At 45.4% G+C, this 14,422-nt stretch overlaps 1 protein-coding gene across 3 annotated transcripts in view; it reads left to right on the top strand.

Annotated features, from left to right (window-relative positions):
* The window catches only part of CLRN1 (clarin 1), a 42,009-nt gene extending 35,584 nt beyond the window's left edge, over positions 1 to 6,425 (top strand). For 2 of the 3 annotated variants that reach the window (XM_040974920.1, XM_040974918.1), the window contains one exon: positions 6,107 to 6,372. In XM_040974920.1, the coding sequence (XP_040830854.1) occupies positions 6,107 to 6,372 (266 nt within the window). Of the gene's footprint in view, positions 1 to 6,106 lie in introns of all 3 variants that reach the window. The other variant, XM_040974919.1, reaches the window with a different exon arrangement.
* The last annotated feature ends 7,997 nt before the right edge of the window (positions 6,426 to 14,422 follow it).

The following is a 14,422-nucleotide window of genomic DNA, read 5'->3' as shown; positions in this document are numbered from 1 at the left end:
TCTTTACACTAATTACGCTTCCCAAGAACACGACATTTGTGATACTTAGGTTAGATATGTCTCCTTTGCACAAGACAGAGGGAGAAAGCTCTGATTGGTGCTGGTTGCCTTCAGGACCTCAGCTTCTATGCTTAGATATGCTTGTTCAACAAGTCCCTCTGCCACCTTTTCTAGAAGGCAGGCACACATTTCGGAAGCACTATGGAGTCAGAGCCCCTTCTTCTGTAGGAAGACATCATTGCTGGTGACCTCACCTTCAATTACTGACTTTCTAGCAAGATTGCATAATTTCACAGAAAATTAGCACCTACACCTGCAAAGTCTCCTCCAGCCCCATTTATCATCTCTCAAGACTACTTAAAGAAGGAAATGATACATTCTTACTCTGTATTAGAAACGGAAGGCCACTAGTATTTGCCACCTATAGGAAAACTGGAAGATGTTGTGTTAGCTTTCTGAGAATGCTGGTCATTACTTTGAATGGAACTGAAATTCTAATTTATTATTTACAAAAAGTTGAACTTAGTGATTGGAGGAAAATATTTCCAAGAGTTCTTCCCCCTTTGAGAACTTAAACCTGTAGATATTCTTTGAGGGTGCTGGCAGGATGACACAGCAATGATGAAGCAACCGTCTCATGGGCTGCGGCCTCTGCTACCCCAATTGTGAGCTCTGAAGGAGGGGACAGACTCCTAACCCGCAGTGCCAGACAACTGCCAGCAGAGAAATCATGGGTGTGCCGTTGCATAGCACACTAAAAACGCTGGTTAATTGGCTGATCATTCATGATGTGACAGCTCTATAACTCAGCTATTCTATTCAGTCAGAAATGAACTCAGTAATCAAAGTCACTAGAAAAAAAAAAAATGACAGTACCAGCCAGATGGTGTGGAAATCAGATGAAAGGGAAAAATGCCTGCAGGTCATTGAGGTCAATACTGGACAGCAAAACCCAGGTCTTAGATTCCAAATCGTAGCTTCAGCAGAGCACGCCAGGTTTGGGAAGGTCCCGGTTTACTCTAACCTGTCTAGAGAGCAGGAACAGCACTGGCGGTATAGCTAGGCACGTGGGAAGCAGATCAAATAGCTCCAACTGTTTGCTTCTTAGAGCATATGAAAGACTGGGAAAAAGAGGAAGGCAGCCTGCAGGTTGGATCCTAATATCTAAAGTGTCATGTTAATAAAATTGTTACATAAAAATCAGATATTCCAACACAAAATCCTGCAAAACCCCGTTCAAGCTGAGAATTCTTGGCCCTTGAGACTGGAATACAATAAGATGATGACAAGAACAGAACTGTCCCTGCTCTACTCACTTCTTGTCCCCTGCCTGGCTATGTTGCATAGAGAGCCACAAACATACTTGGATGGATCTTGCACTGCATCTGCAAGCTCTGACCAGGCCCCTCCAGCAGCTGTTCCTCAGCCAGCCTCAGTTGTCCAGATGTGAGGTCTGCCCTTGGAAGGAGTGAGCCAAGACAGGTGCTTACAAAGGACACAGACTCTGGGATCCGTGGGGAGTGAATTCTAGGGTCGCCACAGGTGATCTTTCACGTATGGCAGGAGCCCTAGATGGGAATATCAAACTGACTTGAAGGATTCCTCATCCTCTGAAAAATAGCTCTCCACAGATAGGGCAGGATCTGCTGTGTGTGTGTGTTAAATAGATTTATTTATTTGAAATGCCCAGTGATTGGGGGAGAAAAGGTGTGCAAGGAGACAGAGAGATAGAAAGGGAAAGCGAGAGAGGAAGAAGAGAGAGAGACCAGACCCTCCATTCACTGGTTTACTCTCCAGGTGACTGCAATGGCCAGGGCTGGACCACGAAGAAGCCAGGAGGCAGGAACTTCATCCTGGTCTCCCACTTGGGTAGCAGGACCTCAAGTACCTGGGCCATCACCTGCTGCCTTTCAAAGCACATTATCAGGGAGCTGGGCTGGAAACAAAGCAGCTGGAACTCAAGCCCATGATCCAACGTAGAATACCCGAGTGTAAGTGGAGGCGTCATGTCAGCCCCCAGAGCAGGATCCCCCATTGTTGGCATCTCAGGGTCAGACTGGAAGAGGCTGAACTCTGTTCTCACCATCACTTACCTTCCCAGCAATCAGACCACAGAGAAAGTCTTTGTGTGGATCTGGGTCTGTGAGTCAGAGATCCTTCCTTCCTCATCTCTTTTGGAGCCAAGGAGAGAAGGCAGCAAAATACATCACAAATTCACATGGAGTCATTTCCCTTCACACTACTCAGCATTCACAGAAAGGCTGTTGGGGACTCAGGCCCTGTCTCTCTCTCTCTCTCTCTCTGTCTGCAGACTCTGAAATGACAAAATTGACCTCCTGGTCAACCCAAGTCCAGGATGGAATCTCACAGCTTCTTTTCTACTCCTTGGCCTCCAGCTCTGTGTGGAAAGTCCATACACTTGAAACATTCATGATGGCAAAAACTTGGGAGCCCCATCAAAGTCCCTGGCCCTTTAGGAACTGGAAGTGCAAGCTCACCGTGATGCTGTCTGCTTAACAAAGCAGCACCTGTAAAATATTTAACAACTTGAAAAGGAAACCGAACCTGAGTTTTGCTACCAGGTGCTAAGGAAGGAGTGTTTTACTTGGGTCTGAAACTCACTGCCGCTCAGACAAAAAGAGCTCTTATGGTAAAAGCCACGGCATTCTCTCAGCAATTTTCAAATAAAAGATAAAGAACAAACAGCCCTGTCACTTTTCGTGTGTGTGTTAGGATCTAACAATAAAGGGAAAATGCAGGTTTGCCAGGGGAGAGCTCTGGTTTTAAGCTCAGAATTACAAAAATAGTTAGCCTGACAACGTCCAGAAAGGAATATTCTCAGCTACCTCTCCGAGGCTGTTAGGAAGTAAAGTTTCAAAAAATTATACCATTTGATTGGCTATTTGAGGGTGTTCTATGATAATAGCCAAGCAGACACCTGAGACTCTTCAAACTATGGAAAAACTGATGTCTGCCTTTCTGTTCAGCCCTGCTCCCTACCTCCCAGCCCTCATCATTTCATCTCTGCCTCTACCCCCAACCTAAAGTGCATCTTTATAAAAAGAGTGGGTGCTATCATTTAGAACTTTTGTTTTTTTGTTTGTTTTCTTAAAGATGTACTTAATTATTTGAAAGGCAGAGTTGCACAGCTCACAAGGTTTGGAAGTGGTGGGGGAAAGAGATCTCAGATGACCACAATAGTCAGGGCTGGACTATGCTGAATCCAGGATCCTATAACTCCATCCAGGTCCCCGACATGTGTGGCAAAGATCCACGCCCCCGAGCCATCCTCCACTGCCTTCCCAGGCACACTAGCAGGGAGCTGTTGGGAAGTGAAAGGGATGAGACACAAACCAGTGCCCAAATGAGATGCCGATGCCACAGGCTGCGACATAACCCACTGCACCACAATGCCAGGCTCCCAGGTCATCATTAGTACTATAGCCCCCCATGTCTGTAATGCTCTCTCCCTGTAGACCTGTGGCCTTTGCTCACCTGAATTCTACAGTTCTTCCCAAGAAGAACTGCCAAGCCCCATGCACCCTCTCACACTAGCACCCTGTACTCTGCCTGCTCTTACACTCCCTGTACTTATTTCCTGCCTGATTATACACCTTGTGAAAGCAAAAATCACGTGGGTTTTACTCGGTGTTTATCTACCCACCACCATCCCTAAATTTGGTACCTTATACATTGAGCTAAACAAATGAATGAGTGAATTAATGAATGTGAACTGAAGCTACCACTGTGTTGCTGCTCCCATAGTATTTGAATTAACTGTAATTGAAGAACATAGAACATTCAGACCTCCTAAAAGAGTCGTAAACTTAATGGGAGAGTATTTGGAAGAATGGGCATTACAGCATATATGCTGGACTACCTACTCTGGCATAAGTTTTCCTGGGGTTGGGTGGTAAGGGATTACGGGAGGGTATTCTAAGAAATACATAAAACCAAGAAGCATTTCGGATGCATCTTCAAAAAGTTCATGAACAATGCATATTATTAAAAAACCACACAGGGACTTTAAAAAATTCTTGCTATCAAAATTCTTTTAATTCTATGTTTCAGCAAACTGTTTGAAAGGCCTTGGTATATGCATCAATTCTAATGCCAAATGCAAATCATGTATTATTTATATAGCTGCCTTTACAGAAGATTGGAGCTTAAATTAGTGTAATCTCACATACTTCATGAAACAATCAAGGTTTCAACCCAAATTTATTTGTCTAAGTCAGAAAACCATCTACAGTATCCTATTAACTGGAACCCTTCTGGAGTGGCCGGGAACACCAGAGGAGTTTGGGAGTCCCAGCTGCCCAATGTGCTCCTGGGAGAGTTCCTTGGGCCATCTGCTTCTGCTCCCTGTGCCATCTGCTCGTCAAGAGAGATGACACCTCAGATTCCTGGTCCCCCCATTGTGGAGCACACTTGTCCTGCCAAGAGCTCACCTGGGTCACAGCTGCAGCTGTTAAGATCAATCTATCTACAAGTGAAAATAATAATAGATTAAACAAAATGAATGCTCCTTTTCTCTCTCATACACATGAGAGATCGGAATCCAGAGTTGTTCTGGAAGCCTCAGGTGTCTGGGATCCAGATCCCTTCTTTCCTATTTTCCCACAATGCACAGCATCCATTGAAAAGCCACTTATTCCAGAATGTTCTAGGGGCTCCAGATTTCAGGCTGCATAAAGGAATGTTGGAGTCGGGATGAAAGGCAAGGCCCTAAAACCAGTTCACATTGAGGAACATCCTTCCCACCCACTGGTCAGCCATATCCCAGTTACTGTCATCCAAAATTTTTGTTCAAAGTAGCCGCACATCCAATTAAAAATCGGGATTGTGTTGCAAAGAGAACAGGAACTAGTGTTGCGGCATATAGATTAAGCCACCACTTTTGCACTTGAGCATCCCATCTGAGCACTGGTTGTGTCTCAGCTGCTCCATTTCCAATCCAGCCCCCTGCTAATACACCTGCAAAAGCAGTAGAAGACGCCCTGAGTTCTTGACCCCTGCCACCCACAGGGAGACCCCGATGAATCGGGTTCCAGGTTTCTGATGTTGGCCTGGTCCAGTCCCAGACTGTCACAAGCATTTGGGGAATAGCTCAGCAGCAGAGGAAATGGATGAAAAAGAGTTTTTTCTCTGTATCTCTGCGTACTGCTGCCTTTACAAAGAAGTAAGAGAGAGGGAAGAGATAGGCTATACTCTAACACCTTGTCCTTGGCTGCTGCTGCCCAGGTGTTCCTCTGGGCAGCCAAGTCCAGGCAGGCAGCTGGAGTAGCCACAGTCACCCTTCTGGACAGAGGTTTGGGGTCTTTCTTAAAGGTGTGTGCATAACTGGCATTTCTCCTGCAGAGCCTGTGAGGCAGTGCGCTGTGTTCTGAACATCACAGCTGTGGCTGCCTTGTAGCTTAATCTTGCCATTCAGGCTTCCGGTCAAGCAAGGAGAAATCTCTCCCAGTCTTTGTAAGATCAGCTCAGTTCTTTGTTTAGAAAAAAAAAGTACTTACTTGAAAGGCAGAATTAGAGAAAGCAGGAGAAGGAGGGAGATTTCCTATCCTTGGTTCATTCCCCAAATGGCCACAATGGCCAGAGCTAGTGCAGGCTAAAGCCAGGAGCCTAGAACATGTCAAGCCTCCTACATGGATGCAGGGGCCCATGCAATTGGACCACACTCACTGCTTTTCCAGGTGTATTAGCAGGGGCTAGATTAGAAGTGGAGCCTGTATGAGATGCTGGCGGTACAGGTGGTGGCTTAACCCACCACTGTACCGTAGTGCCAGCCCCAACATCAGCTCAATTTTAATTACCATTACTGCTTCCACATCTCCACCTTCCAGCTCGATTCTAACCACACTCTGTCCCTACCCTTCCTGTAGACCTCCACATACACATGCACAAATCTCCCTCATCCAGGGCTGTAATCCAGGGACCACCCTCCATACACAGATGAAAGAGTCCACACATTTTCAACAATAGATTTTTGCATAAGAACACAAAGGAAGATGATGGTGAAAGGTTTTCCTTGGTTTGCACAATGACTCTCTTCCCTACAATCAGAAAACTCTTGTCCTAATGTGTTGCTTCTTCCCCATTACAGGCTCCTGTGGCTGTCTTGTCATGGTATTATTTGCCTCTGAAGTGAAAATCCACCACCTCTCAGAAAAAATTGCAAATTTTAAAGAAGGGACTTACGCCTACAAAACACAAAGTGAAAAATATACCACCTCGTTCTGGGTCATTTTCATTTGCTTTTTTGTGCATTTTCTGAATGGGCTCCTCATACGGCTTGCTGGGTTTCAGTTCCCTTTTGCAAATTCTAAAGACACAGAGACAACCAATGTGGCTGCAGATCTCATGTACTAAAAGACAAACCTTTCTGTGATTGCCAGAACAAAGGGATAAATTTGCTTTGGTCATTTTTAAAGGTGACTATTGGTGTCCATGCTTTTGGTCTTCACACATTAAAACACCAAAAAGCACCAAACCCTTTGGTGACAATATTTATAGACAATGTATTGATGTTGCAGACTAAGATATCAAGGATGTAAGAGGGACACTTTAGGAAACTATTTCACCTGGGGAATTGCCTGTCCCCAGGCCATCAGTAACGCTTGATGAGCTTGGTGAATTTGTCATCCACATGCCCATAAAGGTGCAAGATACCTGCTCCATCAGGAAGGACTGCAAAGGTATGTGAGATATATTTGAATAAAACAAATACTATGTCTGATATACCCACATATTTGGTGTAAGAGATGCCAGAAAATGAAGCTAGATTTGCTTGCCTATAATTATAGTGCATTAAATGAGCAACAACTACAAGACGTATCAAGGCACTTTTCAAGTTTGTATAAAGCTTGGTTTTATTCACTGTGCCTGTTGGCAAACATTTGCAGACCTCTAGAGAAATAAAGAACAAAGTTAAAGGTACTTGCCTTCCTGTGTCTACTCCTCAACTATATTCACAATTGTGCTATTGATGGGCGTAATTGCTAGGACCCTCAGGGAATGGTGGAAATTATTCTCATTTATAAACTGGATGCAAAATGACTTATAGGAGGCTGTTGTGTTCCATGATAATGTCTTATAATGCCCTGGCCCCAATTATGGAAATTATATTAATTCTGGGATTTTTATGTTGTCATGGTCTTTTTTGGTCTGGCTGTTACAAAGCATGACCCAAGACGATTCCTTTTTTTTTTTCTGAATTAACCAGGAAATTGATCTGCAGCTGACCCAAGGCCCACAGCTACAATGGAACTGACCCTTCCTTTCTCCTCAGTCAGCTGCTCCTTCAACAAAAGGACTCAGGAAAGAGCCAGGAATGACAGAGAACAAGTCACTAGGCCCTTGGGACAGAGGGCTCATTACACCAAAGTCTCAAGTTACAAGGAAGAAGCCATTGTTCATACACTCTCCTTGCAGGCAGGTGTTCCAACGCCTCCTGAGTTTTCCTCCACCTTAACTTGGGAAACAGAAGATCACAAGTCAGTGTAGCCATGAAGAGGGTGTTCACCTTGGCTAAAGGCTACAGTTCCGGTCCGCGTACAGAGGCATCAGGAAGTTAAAGGGACTGGGAAGGTAAGGGGTCTAAGATCTCCCTTTACCCCGCATTAAGAGTCTCAATCGACTTCTTTCTGACCTTTAACACCAGACTTTCTTCCTTAAAAAAGATGTCTCTGGTTATTCTCTGTTCAGTTAACAGAGAAAGAAAACTTGGAGAAGCCACTGGGAAGCTAATGAGTGAAGAGACACACGATATTTCCTGGATGGGAGATGGCAGCAGCGCTGGCACAGCCCCTGCAAAGGGCTTGGCACACAGAAGAGCAAAGGTCGCAGCGGGTACACCTGGCACTGCCCCAGAGTTGGCTCTCTTCCTCTCCTCTCAAAGCTGAAGTGCCCTGACTTCCCTCCGGGGAGGGAGGGGAGTGGGGCAACCACCATTCTCTGAAGACTAGGGCCCCCTGCAGGCTGGGGGGGATGACGAACACTGTGCCTCCATTGCACACCTGCCTGCTCCAAGGGCACACCACAACCTCAGGGCTTATGACGCCAGGATCAAGGGGCCAGCAGAGTCCGTGTAAGTCAACCTACAGCCTTCCAGGTAGACCACTGCCAAGGCTAGCCAAGGCTGCTGAGCAGTGGAAACTTCAGGAGGATGCAAGTGTAAGGGCAGACAGGATCTTCAGGGCCCAGCAATTTTTTTTCCGTGGCCTTTTGCCTTTGTATCTCCCTGCCTGTCTGGTGGGGCGGCTCACAGGTCACTTTATGAGCATTCAGGACCAACCCATGTGGCTGGAGACACATACACATGCCCACTTGGCTAAGGCAATCCGGACCAGTGGAATTACTCTTCCTGCGCTTTTCCTCTGCCCAGGTTGTAGAGGAGAGGGGAGCATCACCTCCAGTCTGTGGGGGAGGGATTAGAGTGTGCACCAGCAGCATGAGGTGCACCTGCTGCAAGGTGAACATGGTTTGCCCTTGGCAATGGTACGCATCTCCCCTGGAGAAATCTGAACAGTAATGGAGCCAAGGAGGCCTGAAGGTACTCTCAGGGTGCTATAACCTCACTTGCAAATTTCTCCAATCTCCCTCTTCCTGGGAAGGTCCAGCACAGCAAAATAAAAGCAACAATAATAAAAAACCCAAAAACGTTGTTTTAGGGACGTAGCAAGTTAAGCTTTCATTTGCAATTTTGGTATCCTATATGGGCACCAGTACAAGTCTTGGCTGTCCCACTTCTTTATTATTATTATTATATTTATATTTATCTCTTCATTTGAAAGGCAGAGAGAAGGGGAAATTAGAGAAGATCTTCCATCTGGTGTCATCCACAAGGACTAGGGCTGGAACAGACCAAAGCCAGGGCTTCTTCTGGGTCTCTCACATGGGTGCAGGTGTCCAAGCACTCGGGCCATCTTCCACTGTTTTCCCTTTCGCATTAACAGGGAAGTGGATGCGAAGTGGAACAGCTAGGATTTGAACAGGCACCCATATTTAATGTTCACACTATAGGCAGCAGCTTTACCCAGTGTAGCACAGCTTGGCCCCAGGTGCTGTGGCCATTTGGGTAGTGAACCAACAGAAAGAAGATCTCTCTCTCTTTCTTTCTCACTCTCTCTCTCTCCATGTCACTCTGACTTTGAAATAAATAAACCTTAACAAAACATGCATTTCTCTAACAGACTTCTACAGATAGACATGCTACTTCAAGGTCACCTAAGCCACCTGCCCTGCCTTTCCAACTTCCCAGCCACCTCTGGTCCTTCTGTTCAGCTCTTCTAGGACCAATGGTACTTCAGTGCTCAGTGTTTGATCCAGTGATCTCTCCAACAGGCTGCTGCAAGAGAGCAGTCTGATCTTCACCTGGACAGCAGCAAGAATGTGCTAGGTCCTGACTCAGTTTCCCCAATGCTCCTTCAGTCCAGTGGAGAGGTCTGACGTATTCTATGAACGCATCTCTTTCCCTCCTGCTCATGCACAATCCTTGGGACTTTCTGTTTTGGAGATGAAAATAAATTTATTCTATACAAATATTACTAAACTTCTTTTGCAACTCAACCTGTTACTATTAACCTTAAAACAAAATCACACTTTATTTTCTGGACACAGTTATTCCAGCCTGGGTAGAAGTTTCCAGGAAATAAGGGAAGGGGAAGGAAAATGGAGGTGCCAAGGAACCCTTGGGAAAGAGCCAAGGAAACATCATTCCAGCACAGCAACACCACCCAAACAAGTCCTCGCTTTGGATTCTTTTTCCTTTACCATGAAACAAACTTGATGATGTACTCCAAGATATATGATCATTATTTCTTTCTTATGATACACAGCTACGAAACATATGTATGCTGCCTCTATCAGTTAATCTTCTATCTTTAGTCGCAAAGGAAAAAAAGTCTTTCAGTTTTACTTAATATCTGGGACAGGGAACCTCACTTAACCATCCCAAGTGAAGAGACGGTGAGTGTTGGAGACCCAGCAGTAGGGCACAGGTGCAGGGTACTATGGCAAATCTGCAAGCCCATTCAGGCTCCCGAAAGGCATGGATATAGGACTTGGAAAGATGGCAGGAACAAAGCAACGCCCCCCCCCAACTCATTTTTTTTTTTTACTTCCCTCCTTTCTCCAGTGCTGTGGAAGAAAAAGAGAAGAAACTCTTAGGCTTTGCAAATATTTCAAAAGTGCCAAAAATGGTTGCTTAAAAAGGTGATTCTGCACCCAATACCTAAAAATCAATCCAAAGGGGTTACAGTCCAAAATCTTGTCTTACAATGGCTAACCTAATTGTCTTCACTTCTAACCCACCTTATTGTTCTATAAAGTCAGACAAAGGCATTGAAAAGCTTAATTTTTTTTTCTGTTATCTCATTCACAAATATTCAGGTTGGCAAAACTATACATTTCCCACTCCAAAGACAGCGGAAAGCACTCCAGGTGATATCTAATGAGCAGGTAAAGGAGCTTTATTTCTAGTTGTATTCATTCAGTTCCAATGTGGCTGTTCTCTCCTGGTCTTCGCTCATCCACATCATAGCACACCTGTGGCTAAATCCACGCTTATATAAAGACATGGGGAGTGCAGCAATGGGCTGCAGCAGAGACTGTTCCAATCAAGTTTACAAACACACTTCCCTGCCAGATACTGCGTCAAGGCTTCTTATCTCCCTCCTGCCTTGCCTCCAGCTGTCCTGAGACTCATATTAAAGTTCTTTATCTCAATGGTCCCACATTTTCCTGTGTTTAACATTGCACATAAAGCTATAGGGACTCATACCTGCCTGGAGACCCTGTATCAACTCAGTCTGAGTCCTGAGGCTCAAGGTCACAGCACTCTCTTTGTGTGTGTGTTGAAGTTGGGACGGTTCTTAGGTCTTTGGTCTTTTGGTGAAAATTAGTGATCTTCCAAAGGACTGTTCCTGATTTCACTGGTTTATTTGTTCTGTGGTGACACCATTACTCAGTGTGGTTTCATCACTGGAAAGCCTATAGTATCTAGGTTATTCTTATTTGTGATTCTGAGACTTTCTGATTTTTAACAGCTTAGTTGTCTATCTCTCCTACTTCTGATTTGTAATCTTTTCACAAATCTCACATGCCTTGATAAATTGCTTTAAGTTTTATACAACAGAATGGGATATAAATGATACAAGTCCAAGCCTTGAGTTCTCTGCAAGAATAAGGAGAAATTTACATGGGCAATGATTCCCAATTCTTCACATTGATGCTGTCCTGACTTTGGCTGGGTTCTAGAACATAGTCTGGCATCTGAAAAGCACTAGGTAACTGTTTCTTAAGTGATAATGGACCGATTTCATTCCTAAAAAGCTGTCCCAGAGACTACCTGCCTCTAGCTTGGCTTAAGTGCCCATCCTCTGTCACCTTTCCTCCACCTTGCATTGTCATTTCTCTATCCCGACTCAACTCCAAATGTGACTCTGTCTCCCCTCCTTTGCTGAGTGGGAAGTGACTATGAGAGAATCAGACCCACTGCTCAGCCACAGCTTTCCAACCCTAACACTGGAGAGAAGACACCGATGCTGGCTTTGATGAATGGATCCAATGACTCTTAAGATACTGGAGTGAACCATCTGCCCTGCAGAAGAGAGAAATACAACACATGGCTCCTGCTTCTGGGAAGTCCGCTGCTGAGAGTCACAGGCATCCTACTGCCTGGAGATCACTTTCTTAGGGAAATGAGAAAGGGACTAATCTTGTGACCAAATTCATCCTCTTAGCCATTCTTTCCTTGTTTTTCCTCAGGATGTCCTTATTTATTTGAAAGGTGTAACTATAGAGAGGAAAGGAGACACACACAGAGAGAAAGTTCTTCCATGTGTTGGTTAACTCTCCAAAATGGCCACGACAGCTGGAGCCGGGTGGAAACCAAGAGCTTCATCTGAGTCTCCTACATGGGTGGGTGGCAGTGGCCAAGCACTTGGGCCATCGTCTGCTGTTGTCCCTGGTGGCATTAGTAAGGAGATGGATTAGAAGTGAACCACCGGGGACTCAAATAAATGCTCATCTATGATACCAACATCATAAGCACCAACTTCTTTTAAAGATTTATTTTAGTTTGATTGGAAAGTCAGATATACAGAGAGGAGGAGAGACAGAAAGAAAGATCTTATGGCTGATGATTCACTCCCCAAGTGGTTACAACAGCCGGAGCTGATCCGATATGAAGCCAGGAGCCTGGAACCTCCTCTGGGTCTCCCACATGGGTGCAGGGTCCTAAGTCCTTGGGTCATCCTCAACTGCCATTCCAGGCCACTAGCAGTGAGCTGGATGGGAAGTGGGGCTGCTGGGATCAGAACTGGTGCCAATACGGGATCCCGGTACATGCAAGGTGAAGACCGTTAGCCACTAGGCTGCCAGGGTCATAACCCCACTGGGTCATGACGTCAGCCTCTTCCTCTCACAGTTTTGTGATATTGGGGCATCTTCTAGTTTTCCCTGACCTTTATTTACTTATCTGAAATTAATCTAAATGTCTCCAGACTTCAACCAAAGGTAAACTTAAAAAAAAATAAGCATACTATAATGTCTTTAACTTTCAAATTTCAAAAGCTATTATTAGCCCTTTCAGATAGAGAGCCTGGGCATTGCTCCCCATCCCCATCCCCTCCTGCAAATCCCTCCCACTTTGTCCTGGGAGTTTCTTAAGTCCTCTTGAGTTAACAGAAATGACTATCATCCCAGGTTCCTCGCCAAGGCAGCTCTGGGGCCCCTGTGATGAGACTGCTTGGTCTAAGCACAGAATTGTTCCCATGGGATATACTTCAAGCCCAAGGTTCCAGAATGTACTGAGGCCTGTGAAAGAAGAGGGAGGGGTGAGGAGGGAGAGGACCCCTTCCCGTATCTGTACCACGTGTGCTGTTGTGTGTGCATTTTCTGTCTCTGTCTCTCTCTCTCATGCCTTAACCAGTCTTGTTTGTGTCAGAATAGCCTGTGTCTGCCCACATCCTTTTGTTAGGAGTCCCTGTTTTTGTCTCTCTAGGTACTTAGCTGCGAAGTTTCTTCCAAAAAAGGAAAATGCCTTTCTTATCGGTTCTTGTCAGTGTCCTATCAAGGCATCCACAAGAGTCCCAGCACACTGCAGCATCAGGATTCAGTACACAGCTGGATGGTCTGGCGAGTGACAGCTTCCCGCAATCTCAGGCAGCAGGTGCATCTAATGATTCTAAGGAATGCGTCCCTGCTTGAGGACCACGGAACTCCAGGGGATGCAGTCATTACAGGAGCATCTCTTTCTGCTTTAGAACAGTCAGTGGAAGATTCCAAGCCCACCACAGCCTGGCAGTCTCAAGTCCTGGGGATGATCCCCTATGCCATCAAAACAGACAATCAGGTGGCAGGCAGATCTGAAGCCTTCCTGTACCCTACTCACATTTGAGCTTTCCTCTTTTTCATATTCTTTTTTATAAATGTAACTTCCCATTTTTCTGTTAGCAGTGAAAGGTTTATATTTTTAATGGCTCACTTTGGAAACTGGAAGTTTCCATATACAACACCTTGAGGGCTTTCCAAATCTGCTCCCTGCTCAGAAAGTTCAAACCTCTATCTTCAGCACCTCGTGAGTGTGAACACTTTGGACTCTAAGTCTGATTAATCACTGTTGGCAGCTAAAGCATTATCCTGACACTGGTTAGAGGAAGGAAGGCCTGTGTGGGTCCAGAGCTGACAGAGCCCAGGAAAGGCATTAGCAGAGCTGATTTAAATCTACCCAACGGTGGAGATGTGCTAGGTACTGTGGTGGAGGCCGACTCTGTAAAGCAGCCCAGAGGATGCCAGCCCAGATCTTGAGGATGAACCTCATACACTCAGAGTTTACACAACAGATCACTGGAAGCAAATGACATGACAGAAAAACAGGCAGGAGCAGAACAGAAACTGGTCAACTCACAAGAACACTGAATATAAACTCAGCCCGGGCAGACATGCAGGTCGGTCCCACCTGGGGTAGCCCTGTCCCAAGTGGAAATGCCTGGGTTGCAGGTCCCATTCGGGGTAGCCCAGTCCCACATGGAAGTGCCTCGGTTGGAGATCTGGCTCTCCTCCAAATTCCGGCTTCCTGTTAATGTGCAATTTGGAAAGGCAAAAATGAATGATTCAAGTGCTAGTGGTCCTTCTCTCCACGGGGAAGACCCAGACTGATCTGTGAGCTCCTGGTTGAGACTAACCCAGGCCCAGCTTCTATGGGCATCTGGGGAACACGTAGCAGGTGCAAAGTCCTGCTCTCGCTGGTTTTGTCTCTGTCTTCATGTACGTCTGTATTTGACTTTCAAATAAAGTGGGAATAAGTAATAAATACAAATTTTGTAAAAAAAAAAAAAAAGAAAGAAAGAAAGAAAAGAAAAGAAACTCATGCCAATGAAGGAGAGAGTTTGACTTAGACAAGAAAAGGTGGCAGAAA

The sequence above is a fragment of the Ochotona curzoniae genome, unplaced genomic scaffold (assembly GCF_017591425.1).
Source record: "Ochotona curzoniae isolate NIBS_2020 unplaced genomic scaffold, NIBS_Ocur_1.0 contig_2599, whole genome shotgun sequence".
NCBI classification, from domain to species: domain Eukaryota; kingdom Metazoa; phylum Chordata; class Mammalia; order Lagomorpha; family Ochotonidae; genus Ochotona; species Ochotona curzoniae.
The sequence above is the reverse complement of the archived record's forward strand: the minus strand, read 5'-3'. Positions and strand labels throughout refer to the sequence as shown.